The sequence below is a fragment of the Sorex araneus genome, chromosome 2 (assembly GCF_027595985.1).
Source record: "Sorex araneus isolate mSorAra2 chromosome 2, mSorAra2.pri, whole genome shotgun sequence".
In the NCBI taxonomy this organism is placed as follows: domain Eukaryota; kingdom Metazoa; phylum Chordata; class Mammalia; order Eulipotyphla; family Soricidae; genus Sorex; species Sorex araneus.
The window spans coordinates 138,764,417-138,788,999 of NC_073303.1; the positions used below are offsets into that span (position 1 = coordinate 138,764,417).

General features: G+C 40.5%; 1 protein-coding gene, 1 non-coding gene and 1 pseudogene across 2 annotated transcripts in view; 2 read left to right on the plus strand and 1 right to left on the minus strand.

The window, feature by feature from the left end:
- The window catches only part of HGD (homogentisate 1,2-dioxygenase), a 55,614-nt gene extending 32,631 nt beyond the window's left edge, over nucleotides 1-22,983 (plus strand). Inside the window, exons 11-14 of the mRNA XM_004606692.2 lie at nucleotides 2,467-2,571; nucleotides 11,236-11,362; nucleotides 17,839-18,020; nucleotides 20,950-22,983. Coding sequence (XP_004606749.1) covers nucleotides 2,467-2,571; nucleotides 11,236-11,362; nucleotides 17,839-18,020; nucleotides 20,950-21,099 — 564 coding nt within the window. The 3' untranslated portion in view covers nucleotides 21,100-22,983. The remainder of the gene's footprint in view (nucleotides 1-2,466; nucleotides 2,572-11,235; nucleotides 11,363-17,838; nucleotides 18,021-20,949) is intronic.
- LOC129402915 (U6 spliceosomal RNA) lies at nucleotides 6,921-7,010 on the plus strand (annotated as a pseudogene).
- A 1,499-nt stretch (nucleotides 22,984-24,482) lies between the features above and the next one.
- LOC129402613 (small nucleolar RNA U13) lies at nucleotides 24,483-24,583 on the minus strand. The gene has a single exon (XR_008628728.1). It is a non-coding gene; the product is annotated as a small nucleolar RNA U13 (small nucleolar RNA).

Below are 24,583 nucleotides of genomic sequence, written 5' to 3' on the forward strand. Positions count from 1 at the left end.
AAGCAAGAGAAGGAATAAATAGTTGCTGAACACTGAGTAATTTCCAAGGCCAGTGTTAGTACTTTACATATGCCACTCTTTACCAGGCCACTATGATACTACAAAAAAGAAACTTTGAAAATGTGTCTGGATCCAAAAGTCATGTTCATTCCATTCCATGATCAATGGAAAACTCAAGGTTACACAGAACTCTGTAAGTGGTGTGCAAAACATAAGATAAAGGTAGAATAATACTGTCTGGAAAAGATAATCAATTTATAAACAGATCATCTAATATTCTTTTTCACAAGAGCCACCATATTTCATAAGCAAGCAATGATTGATACAAACAAGTAGAATTCAGCTAATTAACTTGACTTTGTTTATACCACCATCTTCATAATATAAAAACTAAGTAAAGGTATATTCCTAATATTCCTAATATGTAGTCCATAATATGTGAAAATATTATTGTTTAATACATTGGATAATAGTATATCAGATTAAAATAATCGTGATAAAAGTAACCCAAAGATATCTTCAATATCTTTGTTTAATTTTTTCCCACTTAACTGTTCCTTATTTTTTACCAAGGTGTGTTATTTTCCTTGAATAGTAGAAGCAGAAGCTGAGTAGTCACTTTAAATTAACTCCTAAGGGATTTTTGTGACCCCTACATCAACATACCCTCATTTTCTGGGGCAGAATGTCTCAAAATGTGGTTCAGAGACCATTTGCTTTAGAATTTGTTTGAGAGATTTTTTCTTTTTAAATTAAAATTCTTAGGTACAATTTCACCTGGCAAAAAATTGTAACCTTGTGAATGAGGCATGTTCACTTCACTGTTTTTTGACATAAGATTGATGGAAAACCACTATCCTAGAAACAGCCAACAGTTCCATGGTCTTCACTTTCCAAGTGAACCCTGTGCTGGGTAGTCTCTGTGTATTCCCAGGCTTGCTCTCCCTTCTCGACCATGATCTGTACCCTGGGAGGTTAACCTAAATGAACTGTATCCTCCAGGCTCCCTTGTCAGCAAACCTTCATTAACGTTCAACCATTTGGAAGTACTCATAGGAACTATGGGGGAAGGAGGAAATAAATGTTTGGGTTTTCTTTCCTCTTCATCTTTCCTACCTAGACCCGAATCCCTTCAAAATATTAGTGTCTATTTGATAGCTCCCACTGGGTATGTTGGAGTCAAGAGATGATAAGCACATCTCGTCCAAGTGACATCATATTGAAAACTCAAAAGTGATCATGGTAATAGTATTCATATGCTAGAAATGAGCAAATGGAGAGCTTTTGATTCTCCCTCCTTCCCCTCCCCCCAGAAATCTAGCTATATTCAGCACTTACTAGCAAGTCTCTGGGATGGCCCCTTCTTCATGGTTCTAGTTCTTGCTGGGTTCTAAAACAATATTCCCTTCCTGTATCCTACCAGCCTGATAATGGCAATGTCATCCTGCTGTTGTTAGCCCACTCACCTAACCCTAATCACACTATTCTGAAAAACTTCTTTATTAAAGTCTCTAGAGCATTCTGAGCTGAGTTCTATTTTCAGAAAGAACCATAGATGTGATGAGTACTACTTTTCTATAGCATATCACTGATCTTCTCATACCCCAAGGCAGATCTAAGAAGCAGCTTCAAGGGACTTTTCTGAAATCTCAAAGCCTTAATACTAAAAATCTTACAAAAATTCTTCCCCTCTTGCACTGGCCAACCCAGACAGTACAACTGTTAGCAGCATCTCTGAACAGCAATTACCTGGAAAGCAGTGCCTACCCTTTATTCCAGGAAACCAGGGATGTGGCCAAGATTCTTAGAATTATTGGCATCCACAAATTGTAACAATTTTGCTTAAGAAACTTGCTTACTGGTAATGGGATTGGTGTAGAAATATTATGTGCCTAAAATCCAACTATCAATAACTTTGTCAAATATGGTTCTTTAAATTAAAAATTATTTTAAAATTATTGACATATGAAAGAGAGATAGAGAGAGATAGAGAGAGGGAGGAGGAAGGGAGGGAGAGAGAGAGAGAGAAAGTACAGTAAATAAGTCTTGTGTGGGGCTGATCTGGGCTTGATCCCCAATACTCTAAGCACTTCTAGGAGTGATGATTGAGAGTAGATCCAGGAGTAAACCCTGAGCAGTCTGAAAACAAAACAAACAAAAAACCCAAAAACTGTTGCTAAGGCACTATTTGGAGAATGGTTGTTTCTGCTGCACATGTGCCCTGTGATCAGAGGCACCACAGTGTTTGAACTGGAAGGAGGATTAATGACCAAAGGGGTGGTAGTTCAGGGCGTATGAAGCAATCATAAAATGAACCAGGATTATACTTATCCAAAATGATGGCATTATTAAATTATAAGAACAAAATAAAATACAAAAAGTGAGTGATGCCCAGTACAAACTGTATAATTGCAGCTACAAAAGCATTAGGTATGAAGATCAACCTTTCCTGCTCTTTGTGACCAGGATGTCTCCCCATTCAATGTTGTGGCCTGGCATGGAAACTATACTCCCTACAAGTACAACTTGGAGAATTTCATGGTTATCAACGCGGTGGCCTTTGATCACGCAGTAAGTCTGGATGACGGAGTGGTTTGGGTCCTAGGACAACCTTTGGGTGGGAGGAGTCTATAGTACATCCTGAGATTTATTAGCTCAACATTTTCAGTGTCACTCTTAGAAGCTCAAATTTTAGTTACTTGTCACTGCGCCAACAGAAATTTCAATCATCTGCAACAGAGTGAGTGAAGAGATATATCACATAGCAAGCGTGTGTGTAAACACACAAAAAAGAAAGGGGCACCACACCAGGCACAGGGCAGCAGCGCTCTATCTCTCCCGCCGCCCGCGTTTGGTAGTCTCCAGCTGCTTCCCCCACCCCAGGGAGGTTGATGGCGATGATGAGGCAGGCGAAGGAAGGAATGAGGGCCAGGCTGGTTGGTCTCAGTTGCAGTTTATTCCATTCCCATCTCCGTTCTCCTCTGATTCTCCTCCTGCTTCTTCCTCCCCATTGCTACTCCATTCTCCTTTTCCTCTGGATCTGGATCTCGATCTAGCTTCTCCAGATCTTGCACTGGGACTGGCCCCCAGCCCACTCTTTCAGCCTAGTTAAATCCCCAAGCATGAGGGGCTGGGGCTTACACATAGGTGTGGTCACAATCAATAGGGGTAAAATTCTTTCCCTCAGGGGATGCTTCTTCTAGGACAGATTCTCTTTCAGCAGGACGACCTGCCCAAGAGCAGAATCCCATGGGTGTGTTTCTCATTTCCTTGTCCAACTAACATATAAGTATTCATAATATTAATCATTTTGCATGTACATAGCAAGAGATGCATTAAGCTTATAGAATTGCTCTCGTGGGGTCACCTCGATCCCAGATTACAGTGCTCAGGCTAGATTAGTCTTTACTATCCCTAGCAGGGCCCTAGTCTTGTCGTTGCTTTTGGATCATGACAGCATTTGTCCATGACCAAGCTCTTAACATATAGTTAAGCATTAGGCACTTTGACCAGGCCTATCTCGATGCCAGGGTAGCACATAACTCACCGCTTGCCCTGGGTCCGTCTCATCCCTTATTGGGACCCTGCTTTTGGGGCTGCTAGGAAGTAAAAGCAGCTAAGGCTTAAGTCGAGAAAGCAAATGCCCAGGAGTGAATAATATTCAAAGCCAATTAAATCCCATGTTACAAAAGCATATTAACAACTGTCTTTTTTTGTCCATATAAAAAGGACATTGCTTTAAAGTAAACTATTTAAAAGACACAAGGAGAGGAGAGAGGCAATATTAACTTACAATACAAGTTCAGTGTCCTAGAAAGGTCTGACCTTACAAATTAACAGAGTCTGATTAAGGGGGAAATCTGATTAACTGATTGCGGAAGAGAGCATAGAAGTGGTTACAGATATTCAGTCTCTCTTTTTCTTTTTTTTTGGTCTTTTGGGTCACACCCGGCAGATGCACAGGGGTTACTCCTGGATCATGCACTCAGGAATTACTCCTGGTGGTGCTCAGGGGACCATATGGGATGCTGGGAATCGAACCCGGGTTGGCTGCGTGCAAGGCAAATGCCCTACCCGCTGTGCTATCACTCCAGCCCCTAAAAGTTTCTCTTTTTTTTTGCTTTTTGGGTCACACCCGGCGATGCACAGGGGTTACTCCTGGCTCTGCACTCAGGAATTACTCCTGGTAGTGCTCGGGGGACCATATGGGATGCTGGGAATCGAACCCAGGTCGGCCACGTGCAAGGCAAACACCCTACCCGCTGTGCTACCGCTCCAGTCGTAGAAGTGGTTACAGATAGACAAAGGAATGGGAGTGACTTGGGAGCACTTTGATGGGTGTGACCCAATATACCTAAGCTCCTTGTGGCAAGGAGAATAGGACATACCAGTGTTGTCTTAAAATGTTTAGAGATTATTACCAGATAAACCCAAACTTTGTGGCAAGGGAGAAAGGACAAACCAATGATATCCTACAGTGAGGGAGCCAGACCAGACACAAAACACTCATCCATGAATACAACTCTGTTCTCTACGGAATTTACAGTAGCACACATAGATGTGTAAAAATCTGATGTTGGGCAAATGGAGAGAGAGTAGGGAAGGAGGGATGCCTTCCATAGAGGCAGGCTGGCTGGGAATGGGGGGTACTGGGGGATGGTGGGAGGGAGACAGGGACACGAGTGTGTAAAAAACACGCTGAAGTATGTGTGTTAGCGGGCTGTCTGGGTGGCTCTGTCTCACCACCCGCGTTTGGTGCTCTGGAACCGCTGTGGATGGGCTGGATTGGGACAGCTGTTGGCCAAGGACAGGCGAAGGAAGAATGAGGACCAAGCTGGCTGCTGATTAGTTACTGTTTATTCAATCTTTCGTCTCTCATCTCACACGCTCTTCCTTCCTAGCTCTCACTCCTCCATCCCAGGTCTCTGGATTCTTGGCCCTCTTCACTAGTCTCTCACTCTACTTGTCTCTCTCCAAGTTGCCCTCTAGGCTACACACAGTCTGGTAGCAAAATCAACATAAGAAAGCCCTTCCTAACTGCCTGCAAGCAAAATACCTCTTAAGGTGTTTTTCTCTTTTCCTCAGTCCAAAAACATCAACATCTTAACACTAGTTATTTTTGTGTGGACACAATAAGAGATACATTGAGGCTTGTAGGGCAGCTCTCCTGGCAACATCTTGTCACAGACTCAGACTATAGCTCTCAGGCCAGATTAATCATTCCTAACCCTATCAGGGTCCTAATCTAGTTATTACTTTTTGGATCATGACAACATTTGTCCATGACCAAGCTCTTAACTTATAGTTAAGCATTAGGCACTTTGACCAGGCCCATCTCGATGTCAGGGTAGCACATAACTCACCACTTACCCTGGGTCCATCCAGTCCCATGTCAGGACTTTGCCTTTGGGGGTGCTAGGAAGTAAGGGCAGCTGAGGCTTAGGTCTAGAGAACAGGTGCCCAGGAGGAAAATATCATGTAGAGTCAAATGACTCCCAGGTTACAAAAGCATAGCATTTGCTACAGTCTTCCTGTGCCCATACAAAAGGACATGGTTCTGAATAAACTATGCAAAGGACTCAAGGAGAAGAGAAAAACAGTATTTACAAGTCAACAGAACTCAAAAAAAGAAGTTACAAATAAAAACAGAGGAAAGAGAGCACTGTGATGGGAGTAACCCAAATAAACCTAAACTAACTGAGGCTATGTTATCCTACACCAGTAGTGAGAGGTGTGCACTGGTGGAGGGATGGGTGCTGGATCATTGTGTAACTTAAATGCAGTGATGACAGCTTTGTAATAGTCTATCTCATGGATATTCAATTATAAAATATTTTAAATAAGTTAAAAAATCTGATATTGGGGAAGGTAATATATTTTCATATGCAGAAACTAGCTGCTAATGTTAGTGATGGACTTATGAGAAAGGAAACTTTCTGGATGCATAAAGTTCTCTGGCCCACTCACAAATGTCAAAGCTGCTGTTCTGGCTACCAGTGAACTCTACTCCAAACTGTTTTGTTTTATTTTCCTTCATTTATTTATTTATTTATTTATTTATTTATTTATTTATTTTGCTTCTTGGGTCACACTTGCCAATGGTTACTCCTGGCTTTGCACTCAGGAATTACTCCTGGCAGTACTCAGGGGACCATATGGGATGCTGGGGATCGAACCCGGGTTGACAGCGTGCAAGGCAAACACCCTACCCCCTGTGCTATCGCTCCGGCCCCTATAACTTTTATTTTTAAGCCATTTTTATTTAGGAACTTTTGCATTTATAATATTGTGACTCATACTTTCATGGATACATCATTCCAACACCACACCTACTATCTAAGTCCCCACTTCCCTCTATCAGTGTCCCAAAGACAACTTACTCCACCCCCCACCATGTAAGTTTAGATCTAGACAAAATTTTCAGTTCTGATTAATTTAACCATTTTTGTTCTTTTACTATGTTTATTTTTTTAATCTCTCTCCTTTTTTTCTTTTTAAATTGTCAAATGGTGTCATCTCTACACACATAGGTGATTGGAGCTAAACCGAAATTCAAAAAAAAAGTGAATAGATAAATGACAAATTGATAAGGTAAACATTTTTCAAAAAACATATCCTTTTTACATATCTATAATTGAAATTAATGTTATTGCTAATTTTGTGCTGACAAATTTTAAGATTTACATGAAATAGATAAATCCTACAAATGTAAAATTTAGTAAGAATTAAAAGAATTAAGGTTTTTTTTGGTTTTTTTTTTTGCTTTTTGGGTCACACCCGGCGATGCACAGGGGTCACTCCTGGCGGTGCTCAGGGAACCTTATGGGATGCTGGGAACTGAACCCGGGTCGGCCGCGTGCAAGACAAAAGCCCTACCCTCTGTGCTATCACTCCAGCCCCAGAATTAAGAATATTTTAAGGTGCTCACTTCGGCAGCACATAAAATTAGTAGATTAGCATGGCCCCTGTGCAAAGATGGGATGCAAATTTATAAAGCATTCCATATTCTTAGATAATGAAGAAGAAAACTTTAAGGGGAGAATCTGAATAGGCTTATGAAGTATTAAAGTGTGTTTTATTCTAAGAAAGGGAATATTGGCCTTTTATTAGAAAGAAATATATTATAGATACTGCTTAAGTGTCTGCATTAACAAGCAATGGATTGTAATTAAAATCTCTATTGATATATAAGAAACCCATTTGACCATACATATAATATTTGATATATATGAAATGTTAATTTTTATAGAGAATATATAGAATCTCTTAGCAAAAAAGGAGTAAACATTCCTTTTCGGAACTCATAGAAAGTAACCATAAATGTCACGAATGCCATATTCAATGTCACATGCTGAGCTTTGTCATGCCTTTGGTTTTGGTTTTGGTTTTGGTTCACACCCAGAGATGCTGGTGTTACTCCTGGCTTTGGACTCAAGAATCACTCCTGGCAGTTGTTTGGGGAACCATATAGGATGCCAGGGATCAAATCCAGGTCAGCTGCATGTAAGCCCTACCCACTGCACTATCACTTTACCCTCACAGGCCCACCCCGTGTAGCCTTTTAAAGGAGCTTCTTTAGTGCTTCTTGCAAGATTGGTTTCAAGCCCATGAATTTCCTAGGCTGTTGCCTGTTCCTGAAGCTCTGTATTGTTCCTTTAAATATGAATGATAATCTAGTTGGAGAGGGTATTGGTGATGTGCTCAGTTCAGTGAGTTTTGGTACTATATCCCTCCCTTCTCTTCTGGCTCATGTGATAGATCTATTGTGAAATTCATGAGCTTTCTTTTAATGTAAGTTCCTCCATTGATTTTGTTGCTTTCAATATGCTGTCTCTATCTGAATTTTGTCATTTTGAGTACAATTTGTCTTGAAGTTTTCCTATTTGAATCTATTTTCACTGGTACCCTTAGAGTCTCTGGATCTCTGTCCCTGTATTTCTCAAATCTATAAAATTCTTATCTAAGATTTTTTTCAACTATTATTTCTTCAACAAGTCTCACAATGGAGACATTACTGTGCCCACTCGAGCAAATCGATGAACAACGGGACGACAGTGACAGTGACAGTGATTATTTCTTCATTGAATTTGCCTTCTTATCCTTTACGGACCTCTATGATTCTAACATTGTTCCTCTTATTGGTCCCAGGGTACTCTGCTATGCTACTCATTTCTTTTCAGACTATTTCCCACTTTCTATTGTTTTCTAGCAGTTGCCTCCATCTCTCTTGGAGCTCCTTTACCTTTTACTTCACTGATGTTTTATATCACCTACTATATTCTTCATTTCTGCTTGCAGTTTTCTTACTTAAGCACTCGTATTTTCTTGTGCTTTGCTGATTACTTGTGCCATTCTTTCCTTGAGTTCATTAAATATCCTCCCATGATGTCACTAAAGTGTTTGTCTGAGGATTTACTGAGCTAGCTGGTGCTGCCTTCTGTGTTATTGTTTTCTCTCACTGAATAGGTGGGCTTCTGTGTATCTTCCCCATTGGACTCACTGAGCTCCTGTTGCACTGAGAGTGAATCTTTGAAGTTACACCCCACCTGGGATTCTCTGAGAATTAGGCTGTGATTTGCTCTTTTCCTTCTCTGCTGGTCTTCACCCAGTAGTAGGAAGTTTAAGCATTAGCAGTGTGAGATTTGATGAGGAGTTGTAGCTTCAGAAGCTTGTGGAGCTGTGCCCGTTGAAATGGCAGAGGTTGGCTTCCAGGGCCTAGCCAGAAGGGAGGAAAATCACCTGCCAGTTCTGAAAAGGCCTCAGAGTTATCAGTCAGGAAATTGATCTACCTAGAGATGTGGTGCAAGGAGCAGAGGTTCAGGAGCTGTAAAGCTGGGTCCCTCGAAAATCCAAACTGGCTTAGCAGCCATGGAGTAGGAAGCCCTCTTCTGAAGTTTCTCACACATTTAGTGCTTGAATATAGACCAAAAAAAGCTTAGAGTATGAACTTGGTCACAATTTTCATTGAAATTAGGCAGCCATCAGTGGTCCCCTGACTACAGACCCCAAGGTCCCACATTCTTGATAAAGTGCAGTTCCAAGTTCCTGGGGGAAAGTTTATTTTGCAAGCTAATTTATAATAGATTAATTTAACCCACAGTCTAAAGGGATAATTAGAGCTGAAGCCAGAGAACCAGAGACAAAAACATTTCTCTGGGCCAGGTCAGTTTATCTCAGGGAGGGGAGAGGAAGAAGATGAAACTGCTTTTCTAAAGATCAGCTATTCTTAACAAAGCTACTCTTAGCAAAACCAAAAGGGAAAGGAAATCAGGCATCAAACCCAAAGCAGCATGAAAAAAAGCGATCCCGAGACTCCAGTGGAGCTTTATTGGAGTCTCACTGCCTTTTCTTCAATAGTTTCAGGTCATTTCTCATAGCAGTTGAAAAGCTATTTATTCTCACACCAATGAGGGTTGGGTGTTTTTTCTCTTTTGACGTGCATTTACACAGGTTCAGTCTTCTCTGTATTGCTGCTACAATAATTTATTTTCCCCAAGATTCAGATTTGTTCATTCTACCACTGTGTTAGGATGCCTTTGTAGGCTCCCCATGGTTTAGGATTAAGTGTGAGCTCCAAAGTGTCCTATCTGATGCTGTTTGCCATCTGGCCCTAGATTCATTTTCCAGAACCCCTCTTCCTTTTGCCAATGCACCCAAATTTTGCTTCTTAACAAGATTTCTGTGAATTTTGCTATCTTCTCTGTACTTAAATTGCCTTTTCCACTCTTTCTTTCCTTCCTTGACACCCTTTCTTTTCCTTTCTTTCTCCTTTCATTCCCTTTCACTCTTCATGACCCATATCAGATGTCACTTCCTCTTTGAAGCCTCCCCTGATCCCCTGATCGTCTAAGAGTTAGGTGTTCCTTCCTCTGCGGTCCTTGAGATCTTTAGCTAAGAAGTCAGATTTCCTTTTGCACCTTGCTGTGATTAGTTGTTCACACACCTATTCTATTACTTCCTGTCCAACTCCATAAACAAGAATGCCTGATCATTTAAAAATTTTTGTTGAATAAATGTTTACCAGAGAATGAAGATCTGGCCCTTGCACCTAAGGGTAGATCCAAGACAGGATAGATCTCAGAGACAGGACACGGAGGAGGGCAATTTTATTTTGTTGTTGTTGTTTTGTTGTTGGCTTTATATTTTGTTTTGTTTGTTTGTTTGTTTGTTTTTTGCTTTTTGAGTCACACCTGGCAATTCACAGGAGTCATTCATGGCTCTGCACTCAGGAATTACCCCTGGCGGTGCTCAGGGGACCATATGGGATGCTGGGAATCAAACCCGGATGGGCCGCGTGCAAGGCAAATGCCCTACCCGCTGTGCTATTGCTCCAGCCCCTTGTTTTGTTTTTTAATTTATAGTTAGCAAGCACTACCATCCATATGGCTCTAGTATCCTCCCTTCTACTCTGATGACCTCAGTTTTGTTTGCAATGCCCACTGGTTTATTTTTCTTTTGTTTTGTCATTCATATCTTTTTTCCTTATTTTCACATAAGGAAAGAAAGACACATCATCTATGACTTTTATACTTGATAATGACATCTGAAAGCAAACATGATTGATTTCAATTTAATCGAATATCTATTCTTCCACTGAAGGGTTCTAAGTTTCTTTTAAATCATATTATCTGCCTCCCTACCTCACCCCCCAACAGTTCCCCTCTACACTACTGCTACTACTACTAATAGTGATGTAAATAGTATGTCTGAGTAGCCTGAGGGTCAAACAAGGTTTTAAAAAACAAAGACTCAGTTATCAGCCCTTTCTGGCCAAGAATACCATCTGGACTCTGTGATGTTCTCAAAGAGAAGCACATCCTAGATCCACATCAAAAATTCAGATATTCTTTTTATATCTATTTCAACCTTCCTATCCCAAGCTCCCTGCAGCTCATCCTAGCTCTTGGGTCACCCCAAGCTGAGAGTAGGAGGTGAGCACCACTGGTTTTCAAATGCCTGGGGTAGTACTTACAGAAAATGGGGACTCAGCAGGGTGAAACACAACTCAAAATTCTCTTAGCTGGTGTTAATTCATTTTGCTTCAAGCACAGCAAGAAAGGAACATCAGATGGGTGATTACTGCCCCTTAAAAACAAGTCCAGAGTCTGGCCTGTGTGTTCTGCTCGCTAATTATTGTCACTTGTGAACACTTCCCAGTGCAGAGGACATGTGTATCATTATACAGTCACCCCCCCTTTCCTGTGTATTCAGTTTCCTTGTGCTGTGCTTTCACAGGACCCTTCCATTTTCACCGTGCTGACCGCCAAGTCTCTCCGCCCTGGAGTAGCCATCGCTGATTTTGTAATTTTCCCACCTCGATGGGGGGTTGCTGATAAGACCTTCCGGCCTCCATATTACCACAGTAAGTCTTTCTTTTGCCAAATCACATGTATAAATAAAAAAGATAGCAAAGCAGTGAGCATCCCCTAGAGGGAAAACAGTAGGACTTGGGAAGGTGTTTTTGTACCACCTGTCCTGGGTGCTCGGAATTCTTTTTCTTTGACCCAAATTCAGCTGCAAGTGCTTTTAGCTTTTAAACTTTTAGCAGCTTTGGTGGGGATGGAATATGGGGTTGATTCTGAGAATGATACACTGTCAATTCCCCAAGTCTAGTTCCTCTGGCCCTGATGAGAGGAGGAAAGTCTTGTAAAATATATACCAAGACATTTTTTACTTTTCAGATACTTCTATTAGGAGATGGGGAGCTTGTTTTATGAAAGCTAGTTACCTAATTCTACCTAAAACTAGCAAAATGTGCCTTCCCAAATATTTTGGTAGGTTAAAGCAGGCTGTAGCTCACTCTAGGCTGGGCTCTGCTCTGGAAGCAGTCCCTGCACACTGCGTGTTCCCCTTCACCTGTGAAACCAAATCTCATTTGGGAGTAAGAGGACTGCATCTTAAAAAACACAGAACCAACAACCATTAGAATCAAGTTTCTGGTAGCCTGGGGAGGGAGATGGCTAATGTATTCAACTGAAAGTCAAAATAGCTCACTTGCAGGTTCACTATGCAAATTAACTTTCAGCTCCAATTGGAAAGTTCAGCTCCAATTGGTGCATAAATTTAAAACTTAGGTAAAGGATTAATTGCACTGTGATTGGTTGAGTTTCAATCCTGGCCAGTCTGTGGCCAAGTGGCTTTTCTTCAACAGTTTCTTAAAGGAAGATGTGTGCCAACTTCCTTGAGCATGCCAGGGAGTATCTGGACCTGGACTTGCCTGGATGTGACTGGGGCCTGACCCTTAAGAGCCTCCCAAGTCTATTATGGTTACCCAGACCCATGATGGCTGTATTTTGTTTTTCTGCCCCTTATCTGCAATAGGACTGATCAAATTTATGATTTTTGTTCTATTACTATTACGACGTTTGCCTTGCATGCAGCCGACCCGGATTCCATTCCTCCATCCCACTCAGACAGTCCGGCAAGCTACCGAGAGTATCCTCCCCGCATGGCAGAGCCTGACAGACTACTCGTGGCATATTCGATATGCCAAAAACAGTAACAAGTCTCACAATGGAGACGTTTACTGGTGCCCGCTCAAGCAAATCTATGAACAATGGGATGATAGTGCTATGACAATGCTACTCCTATTACTAGCAGCTAAAACTTATTCATCATTTTTTTTTCTTTTTGGGTCACACCTGGTGATGCACAGGGGTTACTCCTGGCTCTGCACTCAGGAATTATTCCTGGTGGTGCTCAGGGGACCACATGGAATGCTGGGAATCGAACCTAGGATGGACGTGTGCAAGGCATACGCCCTATTGCTGTGCTGTCGTTCCAGTCCCTCATTCACCATTTTCTACGGTTCTAATTCTTTGTTAATATTGTATCACTGTATCACTGCCATCCTGCTGTTCATCGATTTGCTAGAGCAGGCATCAGTAATGTCTCCCTTGTGAGACTTGTTGTTACTGTTTGGCATATCGAATACATCATGGGTAGCTATTAGCACATTTAATCCTATACAGTAGCAAAAAAAAGAAAAAGGTAATAACATCATCTCCCCCTGTGTTTGTGGGTGTGTGCCCCAGGGAACTGAGGGCAGGTTAAAGGAGCCTGTCCCACACATTCAGGCTCTTGTCTTGACCTTAGAGAACAAATTTCAGAATAAGGTAGTGAAATAAAATAGTTTTATGTAGGAAATACTAGAGAGGAGAGAGCGAAGAGAGAACTCCATAAAGTAAAAGAATGATACAAGCCAACATGGGATGTGCGGGCAACTCCAGAATGGAGTAGGTCCTAACATCAATGGAAGATGCCATGTTCCAGAGTGGAGGGGTGTGGGCTCTAGAATGGAATATACCATACTGCTTTAGAAAGACTTTGGACTATTTCTTTTTATCTTTACGAATCACCAAGAATTACAGAGTTACAAACTCATTCATGGTTGAGTTTCAGGAGTACAATGTTCCAATACCAAGTCCTTCACTAGTGTTTACTTACTTCCCTTCACCAATGTCCCCAGTTTCCCTTCTAACCCTGAAGTCTTCCCCTATGTCAGGTACTTTTTTCTTTTTCTGGACTCCCCACTTTTAACATTGTGGTTTACAATACTGTTACTGATAGAGTGTCATGCATATCATTTTGGTTACTTTTTAGTTTTTTTGACTCAGCTGCCTGAGCTTAGACTGATGGGTATTGCTAGGGAGTTTTCAAGGAGAAGGATTTTTAACCTTGAGATTTCTCCCTCTACTTATTCTTATCAGGGTATCATTCCTGGGCATCAGTGGGTCACAGATGGGGTCTGGTTTCCTCCTGCACTGGCAGTGGGCTACTCCTTTATGGAATATATATTGTCTCTCTAACATTTCTTGATTTGGGGCAGAAAGTTAAGACAGTAGGTTAAGACACTTGCCTTGCCCGTGGCCCACCTGGATTCTATCCCTGGCATACCAGATGGTCCCCTTAACTTGCCAGGAATAACCCCTGAGCACAACATGGAATGGGCCCAAAACCAATTAATTAATTAATTAATTATTGGTATTTAGGCTTTTTGTCTCTCCAAACATTTCTTCATGTCTTTTTAAATGACTTCCTGACATTTATTGCCAAGGGAACTCCTACCTGAATGTCTACTCCCACCCAGTTTTAGCAATGAAAAAGAAATAAAAATGGTTAAGAAATTTAATCAAGGCCCCACAGTTGGGTGAGTGTCTAGTGTCAGGATTCACTTGAAGGCAGTGATGCCAGACCAGACACTAGTGATCACTAGCAGATGTGCCTATCACAGTGTACCTGGTACATGATATGCAATAAATATTTAATAAATGACTGCATTATACAATGCCATTTTATTACATTCCTAAATGGGGCTGGCATTTTTTATTGTACAGTAGAAAAACTATGAATTGAAGCTAAAGTTCAATGTACAATTCCGCCTTCTGGTTGCAGTTTTATACATAGAAATCTGAAAATTGAGGTATATTTTGTCTGAAACATTCTGAAAAATAAACCTCTTACTTTAGCTAATCTCAAGCCCCTCTGAGTATATGTGACTCTTCTGTACCTGCACTAGCTCCCAGGGGACAGGGCTCAACAAGACATAACAATGCATAGAATGAGCAAGTCAGACACTTGTTGAGGACTAGGGCACCTAGGATGGAAGGTCGCTGCATGGCCAAATCACAGTAGCATCTTTTTTCGGTGACACCATTATGATATAGAAAAGGGATCAGTTAGCACTAAAAAGAAGCCAAAGCCAGAAGCACTGTGAAAGGAATTGTAACAAACTTTCCTCGAAAGTGTGTCAAGCCCATTACCAGGCCAATCTGTACTCTTGGAAGTTCAATTCTCTGGAGGATCATTTGTCAAGGAGAGAGAATTAGAACCACATTCTAGTCCTTGATCATTTATTTCACATAGCATTTGAATTGAGGTTGTTCTTTGTCATGCTTCTTAGATTTTAGTAGCTCTGTCATCCAGAGGGCTTGTTAATGCAGATACCTGGCCCTGCTCTCATACTTTATGTTTCTCTAAGTTCAGGATTGGGCCAGAGAATTCGCATTTTAACAATTTCCCACATGGTGTTCATGTGACTCTTTTAGACACATTTTAAGAACATTACAGGCAGGCAGAGAGTTATCTTAAAGGGCTACAACACATACTTTGCATGCAACAAGCCCTGAATTTGACCCCAGCATTGCATGATCCTCTAAGCACTATAACCCTGGCAGTCCCCCAAGCACACTGACAGGGTGACTGTGGTGAGCCTGAGTAGCACCGCATTACTGAACCAAATACTTAACCATCAAGCTTACAACACCAGGCCTAGTGTCTCAGAAGTGGCCCCAAGCTCCCTAAGAAGCCCACACAAAAACAGCAGAAAAAGTAGGTAACATAAAAAAATCACTTAGAGTGGCTGGAGCGATAGCACAGTGGGTAGAGTGTTTGCCTTGTACTCGGCTGACCCAGGTTCAATTCCCAGCATCCCATATGGTCTTTTGAGCAGTCCCCTGAGCACCACCAGGGGTAATTCCTGAGTGCAGAGCCAGGAGTAACCCCTGTGCATCGCTGGGTGTGACTCAAAAAGCAAAAAAAAAAAAAAATCACTTAGAATACATTTTCCCTTATTATTTTAAATGTTTATTCCCAAGTCCATCCCCAGGGAGTTTGATTAGAGGTTTTGATTAGTTGGTGTCAAATAGAATCTGATAATATGTATTTTGAATTAACAGATCAGGAGCTGATTATACAGAAAGGCTACAGACCAAATGTGGGGAGAGACTGGGGCCTGTCTCCACATACAGTTACAGAGATTATATGATAGTCTGGGGGTAGGAGAGGTAGCTCCAAGCTAGAGTGGGTGTTTTGCATGCATAAGGTCCAGGTTCAAACCCCAGCAGCACTGGGCATAAACTGAATCCCCACCACCACCACCACTAGGACAGTCTGATTGGGACAAATTTGCTTCTATGTTATTGCTCACAACAAATGGACTTGTAAAATGTCTCTGATAATAAATTTAGCTCAAGTTAAATAAGATCTTAGGAAAAAAACAGCATCATAGATTAGAAATGAATTTTCCTAGAGGCTTTAAAATATTCCTTTAGCAATAATCAAAATCTGTGATCCTTTGATGTGACTTTATAGGAGAAATTAGAAAACTATTTCTGTAGATACTGCCTACAGCTATCCTAATGCACCTTTGTCAAGTAGATTCAACATTAATCAGAAAGGCCAGGTCCACCCTCTCACTGTCCTTTGAAATACAGAACATGATGTAGAAATGTCATCACCAAATGCACTGCTCCCTAAATTCATATGAATATCAAAGCTGAATTCTGTCTTGGTCTCTTCTTATAATTAATCCATGAAGGTGACCTTGATGAAACTGCTAGAGTGAAGAGTGTGATGGTATATTTAATTCATGATCAGACTTCTTTTAAAATACAGAATATAGTATTCTTTTTTGTTTGTCTATTTGTTTTTTTACAGTGCAAAAGATCAAACCTAAATCCTCCACAGCATGTACTGTACCAGTGAGCCACATGCATAACCCATTATTAATTTATACCTGTTCTGGGTTTTCTCTTTATCTTTTTTTTTCTTCCTTCTGTGGTGCCATAGATTGAACCCAGAGCTTCATATATTCAAGGCATGTACAGCTGAGATAAATCCTAGTCTTAGATAATATATTTGGGGGTGGGGACGAGGGGTTGTACCATATCTGGTGGTACTAAAAAGTCAATCCAGCTGTGTGCAAGGGACCATGTAGTGAAGGGATCAAACTCAGCCCTACGACATAGAGAACATGTGTGTAGCCTTTTGAGCTATCTCTCTAACCCTTTGATATTATATACTGAGAATTGCTTTTCTCCCTGTATTTCTGCTAAGAATGCCTTCCAGTTTTACTATTTTAATATTCTGGGATAAGACTGCCCATGGAAATAGGGGACAAAATGAATACTAAGAGGTATTTTGTAGAATAGTAGAATAAGATGATGTAAGAATCAGGGATAGGAGGTAGTATTTGTTAGAATATATAGCATCTGTGGACTGATTTGTACAAAATACTAAGGTTCTTTCACACAGATTACTTATTGATAGTAAACTGTAAGTTCTGGTTCTTTCCATTGCATCACCTTTCCAACACATACAAGTACACAAACACTGCGTGTGTGCACAGATATACAGATACACAGATACACATTCCACTTCAGTTTTCTGGATTGAGAACTAGTAGCAAGGTGATACCATGTACTTCTGTGGGGCTATTTGCAAAGGGGTTCAGATTTGAGAAAAATAACTTTAATATGAAACCCATAAAGTCAGATGATGAAATACGTTCACTCTTATGATTACCATTTTAATGTACATTTACATTTCTTCTGGCCCCTGATTTTCTTTAGATCTAGCCTAATTTCTTTAAAGCAGTGGTATTTGTGACTCCTAGTAATTTACATGGCAATGGACTATACAACTTTGTCTACCAAAAATTGTATATGATGTTTTGTGTTTGTTCTCATTTTGATTTATATTCTTTATTAATTTTTTAAAAATCTACTAAATTCTCTTTTTTGCATTGGCATTTTGCAATATTGTTTTCAAAGGTCTTGTTATATAATAGGTCTCACATCACTGTATTATTGTGTCACTGTCATCCCATTGTTCATGGCTCAAGCGGGCACCAGTAACGTCTCCATTCGTCCCAGGCCTGAGATTTTAGCAACCTCTCTTACTGTCTTTCTCAACAATTGGAGGCTCTTTCAGGGTCAGGGGAATGAGACCTGTTATTATTACTGTATTTGGCATATCGAATACAACACAGGGAGCTTGCCAGGCTCTTCCATAGGTCTTGCATAGGGTAATAAAATAATATTGCTTCAATCTTCCTAGGGAACTGCATGAGTGAATTCATGGGACTCATCAAAGGCCACTATGAGGCAAAGGAAGGTGGGTTTTTGCCTGGTGGGGGCAGCTTGCACAGCGCAATGACTCCCCATGGGCCTGACAGCGACTGCTTTGAGAAGGCCAGCAAAGCCAAGCTGGAACCTGAGAGGATTGCAGATGGCACCATGGTAAGCAAGCTCAGTGCCTGCCTCTGGACTTGACAACATTATTTTGAGGAGTGATACTTTTCATTTCTTCAAAGTCACGGTGCAAGAATCACAAATCAGCCTGGTGTATATACTAGACTGTGAGGCTGGGTAGAGAGTTACAGAAAGAACCTGGGACTTAGAGTCAGACATGGGTTCAAATCCCAGCTCTTGGTTCCTATGCAATCTTGAACATGTCAGTTAAACTTCTCTGTGTTTCATTGTCTCTGTCTTGTCCACAGAATGAGTACGTTATTTAACCCAGCCAGTGTCTATGATTTGATCATACAGACTGTCCAAGAGTGTTCAAATGTGAGAGGATATTAGTAATGTTACAAAAAGCTCAGTTTCTTGTCTTTAGGAAATCACAATTAAAAGCAGAGGACCAAAGACAAAATAAATTCAGTTGAAACTTTACTTAAGAAAAGGAAGGAAAAGGTAGGAAGGGTGGGGTATGGGGTCTCCTTAGCAGGATGTCCAAAAAAAGTGGAAAAACTCTTTTTCTATTCTTTTTACTAAGTGGATGGGTAAACACCCTGTATTGGGTTTAAGGCATGCAAGATAGAAAGATAAAGGGGCTGGGGAAGAGTGGCCGTTTGAGAGGATCATCTTCTGTCCATTCTGGGGTACAATTCCTGGGCCCATTCTCAGGAATTTTCCTCTGGAACTGTTCTAACCTTACCCTGCCTATCTCCTGTCGCTATGTGGCTCTGTCAGTTTTGCTCTACGATGGCTCTTGCTCATCTGTAAGCAGCCTATGTGTGTGATCTGTCTCAGACCTCTGTACTTTAGGGTTCTAGGGCTACAGTAGCAGGAATGCAGATGTTACCTTTTGCTGGTTTCTCAAGTCAAAGAGGCCTTTGCCAAACTACAGTCAGGATTCATGAGCAGCAAATCTCAGCTGGTTTCTCATTTTCTTTTGCGTCTCTTTGGCACAGGATGAAATCAATGAGATTTAAACCCTCTTTTGTATTCCTCCTGTGTCAGACAGTAAACAATTGAGGCTGAAACACAATCTCAGTTGGCTGTGGTATTCAATTATGTTTCTGCATTTTTGGAGGTAGAGTTTATGGACCAGAAGGTGTAATTTTATGCTAAATTATATGCAAATTTGCCTTGAATTTCAAATAAATGTCTTCAATGCTATCTGACTTAAAAATCAATGACAAGATTATCTTTGCCAGCTTGTAGACCCATCACAGAGAGGATATCTGTCCATCTGTCCAATGCAGCTGCTTTAAGCAGCAGCCATGAACGCTGACTTGGAGTTGCTCTCAGGAATAGTGGAGAGGCTGCAGAGTCCCAAATGCTTGACCTCAGCTGCTTCCCCTGGCCAGGACTTCTGCAGTTTCTATAGCACCCTTAAGTTACTAGATCAGATTTGACAATTTCTATTAAGCTTTCTCTTGAAGGGATCCTGGAGCTTCACCCTATGATTTGCCAGCCGATAGCTATTGCTCTTCAACTTGGTTTTAGAAAGTTGTATTAGACATGGAGTAGTGTCTGTCTGCTCTAACATATCGGACGGAGCTGTTTTTCTGAGGAACAGTACCCTGGTAATATTTAAGACCTGGGTCACCAGTGAAAAAAAGATTGCCTTTTTAGGGGATTAGAAAGCCAGAAAGCCCTGGGTAACCAGGGACCCTAGACTATCTGGTGTTGAGCATCTGACACTTCTCTGGATCTATTTTTAGACCTCCCTCACCATTTTCCATTAAATAAATTTAATTTAGGCCTATTATATGTCTTATCCTTAGTCTAGTTTGGAGTAGATCACTTAATCCACTACTCATATCTAAACTGGGACAAGGGTTTGTTATTTCAGTTAGATAACAAGGCTCCCAAGAAGTTGTCAGCAAATGCACAATACTAGTAATTGTCATGATAAGACCTCATATCTGCATAGTGCTTTGTAACATGCATAGCACTTTCATATGCTCTTAGGTCTGCACATCCACACGATACTGAGATATATCCTTGTTGTTATAAGCATTAAGATGTTAATATTAAATATTTAAAAGTAATGATTAATGTGACATTCTCTAAGTTGTTGCATAGATTTTTATTATTTTTCTTTTGTTTATCTCTATTTTGAAGATTTATAATGGGAGCACTTGTGAAATGTGGTTTTATTTTATTTTCTTAAAGCTGCAGTGGATAGAAAAGTAAGCAACAGTGAGTATGGAGGAGTAGGAATGTGTAGAATTCAGACAGCATTTCTATATTTTCTGCTATAGGTAAAAATTTAAATATAATAGACATCAACAATTCAGACTCTTCTACAATTTGGACTTCTAGAGTACTACAGTTTTTGTTGATTCACACTTTATTCCTCCTCCTCCTTACACGTATTTCTTCCTTTCATCCCACTCCCCATCTCTTTGTCAAGGGCTCAAATATAAGCCTTGCCATTTTTGCTGCCATCACTTTGCCATTCTTGCTGCTAATGATTTTCATTAGCAAAAAATCATTTGCTAGCCATGAGCACTAATTTCCTTCTCTATAAAATAGAAGTATAGTTTCCTTCACAAAAACATAGCCAGTAAAAGGGGATCTATTTAGGACTCTTTTATTTCTACCCTTGGGTTTAGCAAGTTTTCACCAGAAGCTCCAAGAACAATGTGAGACTTAAAGGCCCAATTATATCTTATAGTAAAACTTGAGGCTTTAACTTGGGAAGGTTAAAGGTCTCTTGCACAAAATACCACTGGAGTATAGTGGTGTGGGAATGAGAGTCACGACTGAGGTCTTGAACCCACTTTCCTCACCAAGCTAACTCATGTGATTTGTTTTTCAAAGGTTCTGCCTACCCATATCTTTGCCCTCAATATTTGTTTCATGACATCTAGTCAAACACATTTTATTATCTACCTCATCTGTTTTTTCTCTCTCTCCTTCTCGGTTCCTACAGGCTTTTATGTTTGAATCTTCTTTAAGTATGGCTGTCACCAAGTGGGGTCTCAAGACCTGCAATTGTTTGGATGAAAACTACTACAAGTGCTGGGAGCCTCTCAAGAGCCACTTCACCCCCAACTGCAAGAACCCAATAGGATCTAAATGAGCCTAGAGCGTCACTACCCTAGCTAATCGCAGATTTGTGTGGTTTTCTTTAGATTCTCCTGCTCCCTGACAGTACTGGGGTAGAGGGTAGGCAAATGAGGGCTCACTTTTTCACAGTAACTCAGACATTTGTAGAAATGTACTTGGAAATTTGTTTGGCTGTCAGTTTAATTACTTAATAAAGACTTACTGGTGTTCTGTGGAAATGGTAATTGATTGTAATCAGGTCTAAATAAGGAAGACAGCAGGCAGGACTGGGGGTCCATAAGATTAAGTCAAGGCCAAGGTCTTTTCCCGTGTGCTTAATGATTGCCTTTATTTTAGGAACAAAAGTACTGCAGACATTTGTACTTTTGTTCAAATCAGGCCATGCCATAAGGGAAAACAGGCCATGGTGAGAACCATTAGCTGAGCCTGAAGCCAAAGCCATGCAGCCAGGAGTCAATTTAGACATAGAGAAGCACAGGTATCTACAAAGCTCTAAATGTCCATTGTCATACTAAAACAAGTGGGTAACTAACCCAGCAGACCACCTAATCTTAGTAGGTATGTAGCCATCTGTATAGTTGTATCAGAAGACAGTTGACAAGAAGCCTAATCACCCAAAAGAGAACATAATTCACTGAAGGTAACGAGTAGCCCATATTCTTTCTCTGAAATTCCTGTGCTCGTAGGAGTCAAATCAGATCAAACAAGGACCAATACTCACCTAACTACCACTTATCAGTTACTTAGTAACTGCATTGAGTCCTTACTATGTGACAGCTGCTAAGCAAGACACTGGGGATGGATGATTGAAAAATAGTTGTCTCAACCCTCAGAAAACTCACAGTCTGAGGATAATTGGATCAAAGATTAAGACCCAAGTACATGGCCACAGCAAAATCAGGCAGCCTAACAGCTCTCTGTCATTGGTGGGCATCCCTCCCAGAGTAGTGCACTGCCCAAAAATTTCAGTGAGTTTTTAAGGTCACTAAAAAATATATGGAGTGAAAATATAGGAAAGTCAGAGCTGAAAAAAATGAGATAGTATTTGCCACTACTTCAGTTCTGTAATTCTAGAATATTTCCCCTACTTTGTCACCATAGTAGCAGTTTTGATATTGTGCTACTAAACTTTTATTCAACAATATATATAGTGAAAATCCATAATGTGTAAGGGCCTAGGAATTAAGATTGGCAGATAAAATAAAGAATGTCCAATTAAGTTGGGAGTTTAGATAAATAGTGAATTATTTTAATATAAGCAGGTCTAGTGCAACATACTCATGCTAAAAATATTACTGTTCATCTGAACAGAATACCTATGTATTTTATTTGCTAACCTGGCACTTATAGGAAGCATATGGTAGTCAAAGAGAGATAAGTCTTGCCCTCATAGAAGTTACATTCTAGAAAGAGAAACAGACTAAATAATTACAAATTGTGAAGCATGCTATGAAGAAACCAAATAAGAAAGGCCTTCAATGAAGAAATGACATTTAGCCAGTACTGAAAGATAGGAAGAAACATGTCACTGGAAGAATTGGGTTTGTCTGGGATAAAGTGAGAGGTAGAATGTTCCAAGAAAAAGCCTATAGTTTCAAGGAACTAAGAGAAGTGGATGCGTGGAGCCAAAGAGGTTACTGTAAGAGTCCAGACACAAAACTGCATTGTCCTGTCCTAAAGAGGTGGAAACAGAGATAGTAGATAAATTCTAGAGTATTTTGGATTTGACATGAAAGAAATTGTAGCAGATTGAATGAAAGAGTAGAGAACAGGATTGGAATGACTGCTCCATTCTTGGCAGTGTATCTCATGGTCTCAAACAACAAGGTGATAGAATCTGTGTGGATAACAGAAGTTGGTGAGCTTCCCCAATGTCCCTTAATGTCAAAAGTATTTATTAAAAATTGAACATCATTAAGTAATTTGTTTAGTTTTAAAAAATTCTTGCAGCAAACCACAACACCCAAAAGGAGAGAGAGAGAACAAGGGGAAATGCCCTGCCACAGAGGTGGGGTGGGGCGGGGGGATTGGGTGGAAGGCTGGGAGGGATACTGGGAACATTGGTGGAGGGGACTGGGCACTGGTGGAGGGATATAAACAAAATGCAAACATGAACGTTCACAAGTTTGTAACTGTAACTCATGGTGTTCACTAATAAAAAAATAAATAAATATTTTTTAAAATTTCTGCAGCAGAAGTTACCAGCAGCCTATCTGCATCCTCTGAGCAGTCACCAGTCAGAGGGGAGTAGACTGGAGCCTTAACTGGAACCTGGCATAGGTGCAGAAGACTAAAGGATCATGGATACAACCCTCAGTCAAGGATAGCAGGAATAGCTTGACAAACATACCAATTCTCTTGTCTCATAATTCTGAGGTTTTTATTTGGCCCAGGATCCCTGCAATTTCCAGAAAGATTAAATTCCATGAATCACAGAGGTGTCTTTGATCAAGCACCCATTATTAGATTCTTCCCCTTCACTTTTCCTCCAAGGATGTTTCAAAGAAGTTTTCTTAAACAACCCAAACTAAGTCGACTCTGCAAGTATTTTATTTTCAAACCCCAAATATTATTTTAAATTTTATTTTATTAGAGCACTGTGATGTACAAAGTTATTTATACTTGAGTTTTAGACATACAGTATTGAAGCACCGATCCTAAAACCAGTGTCAACTTTTCTCCACTCATTAACACCAGGCACTCTAACTCTAATGTCACTTATTTCCCTTCATGCTATCATCAGTGTTGGCAAAGTCTTCCAAGGGTTAAGAGAATATTCAGGTTTCACATCCATTTCATTTACAAGCCTTTGTACTTCATCTCCCCAGCTTAGCAGCAATTTCTCAGCTAGAGACAATATTTCTTTCACCCAGGCCAGGCTATTGCACTAATTAAAAAAAGATTGAGTTTCCTTCTGCTGTGCTTCAGATCAGCTAGATCAGTATTGTTGCCTTTATTTCCTATTCTCAAAGATACTTTCCTGTACTATTCCCCCATATAACATCTGTTTGCTTAGAAATATAGAACAATTTTTTTAATGGGGGGGGCACTTGGGTTTAATTTCCTCCAATAATTAGAACATTTCCTGGTACACACCTTCTGGTATATTTCTTTTCAAGGGGTACAATAGAAGTCACCCATATGTACAGCCCCATCCACTTGCAATGGCTTTATGGTTCTCATTCAGAGTGGTTTTATATCACCCTTCCCCTTTTGAAAGATTAGATATTTTAAAGTTGTCTCAGCTCAAAAGGGTTAGGGTGGAAGTTGCTGCATTTAGTAGGAAAAGGCTCAGGATGCTGGCTAACATTCTGAAATGCTCAACATATGGCCCACAACAAAGAACTATCTGTGAGACACCTGCTCTAGTCAGAGTGCTTTTTCTCTTTTTCTTTGTTTCATGTCATTGTGCTGACATCATCACTAGGCTTGAGGGAGGCACATGTCATATCGATGTGTGAACAGCCAATCGTCATGCTTATGAACCACAAAAGGAT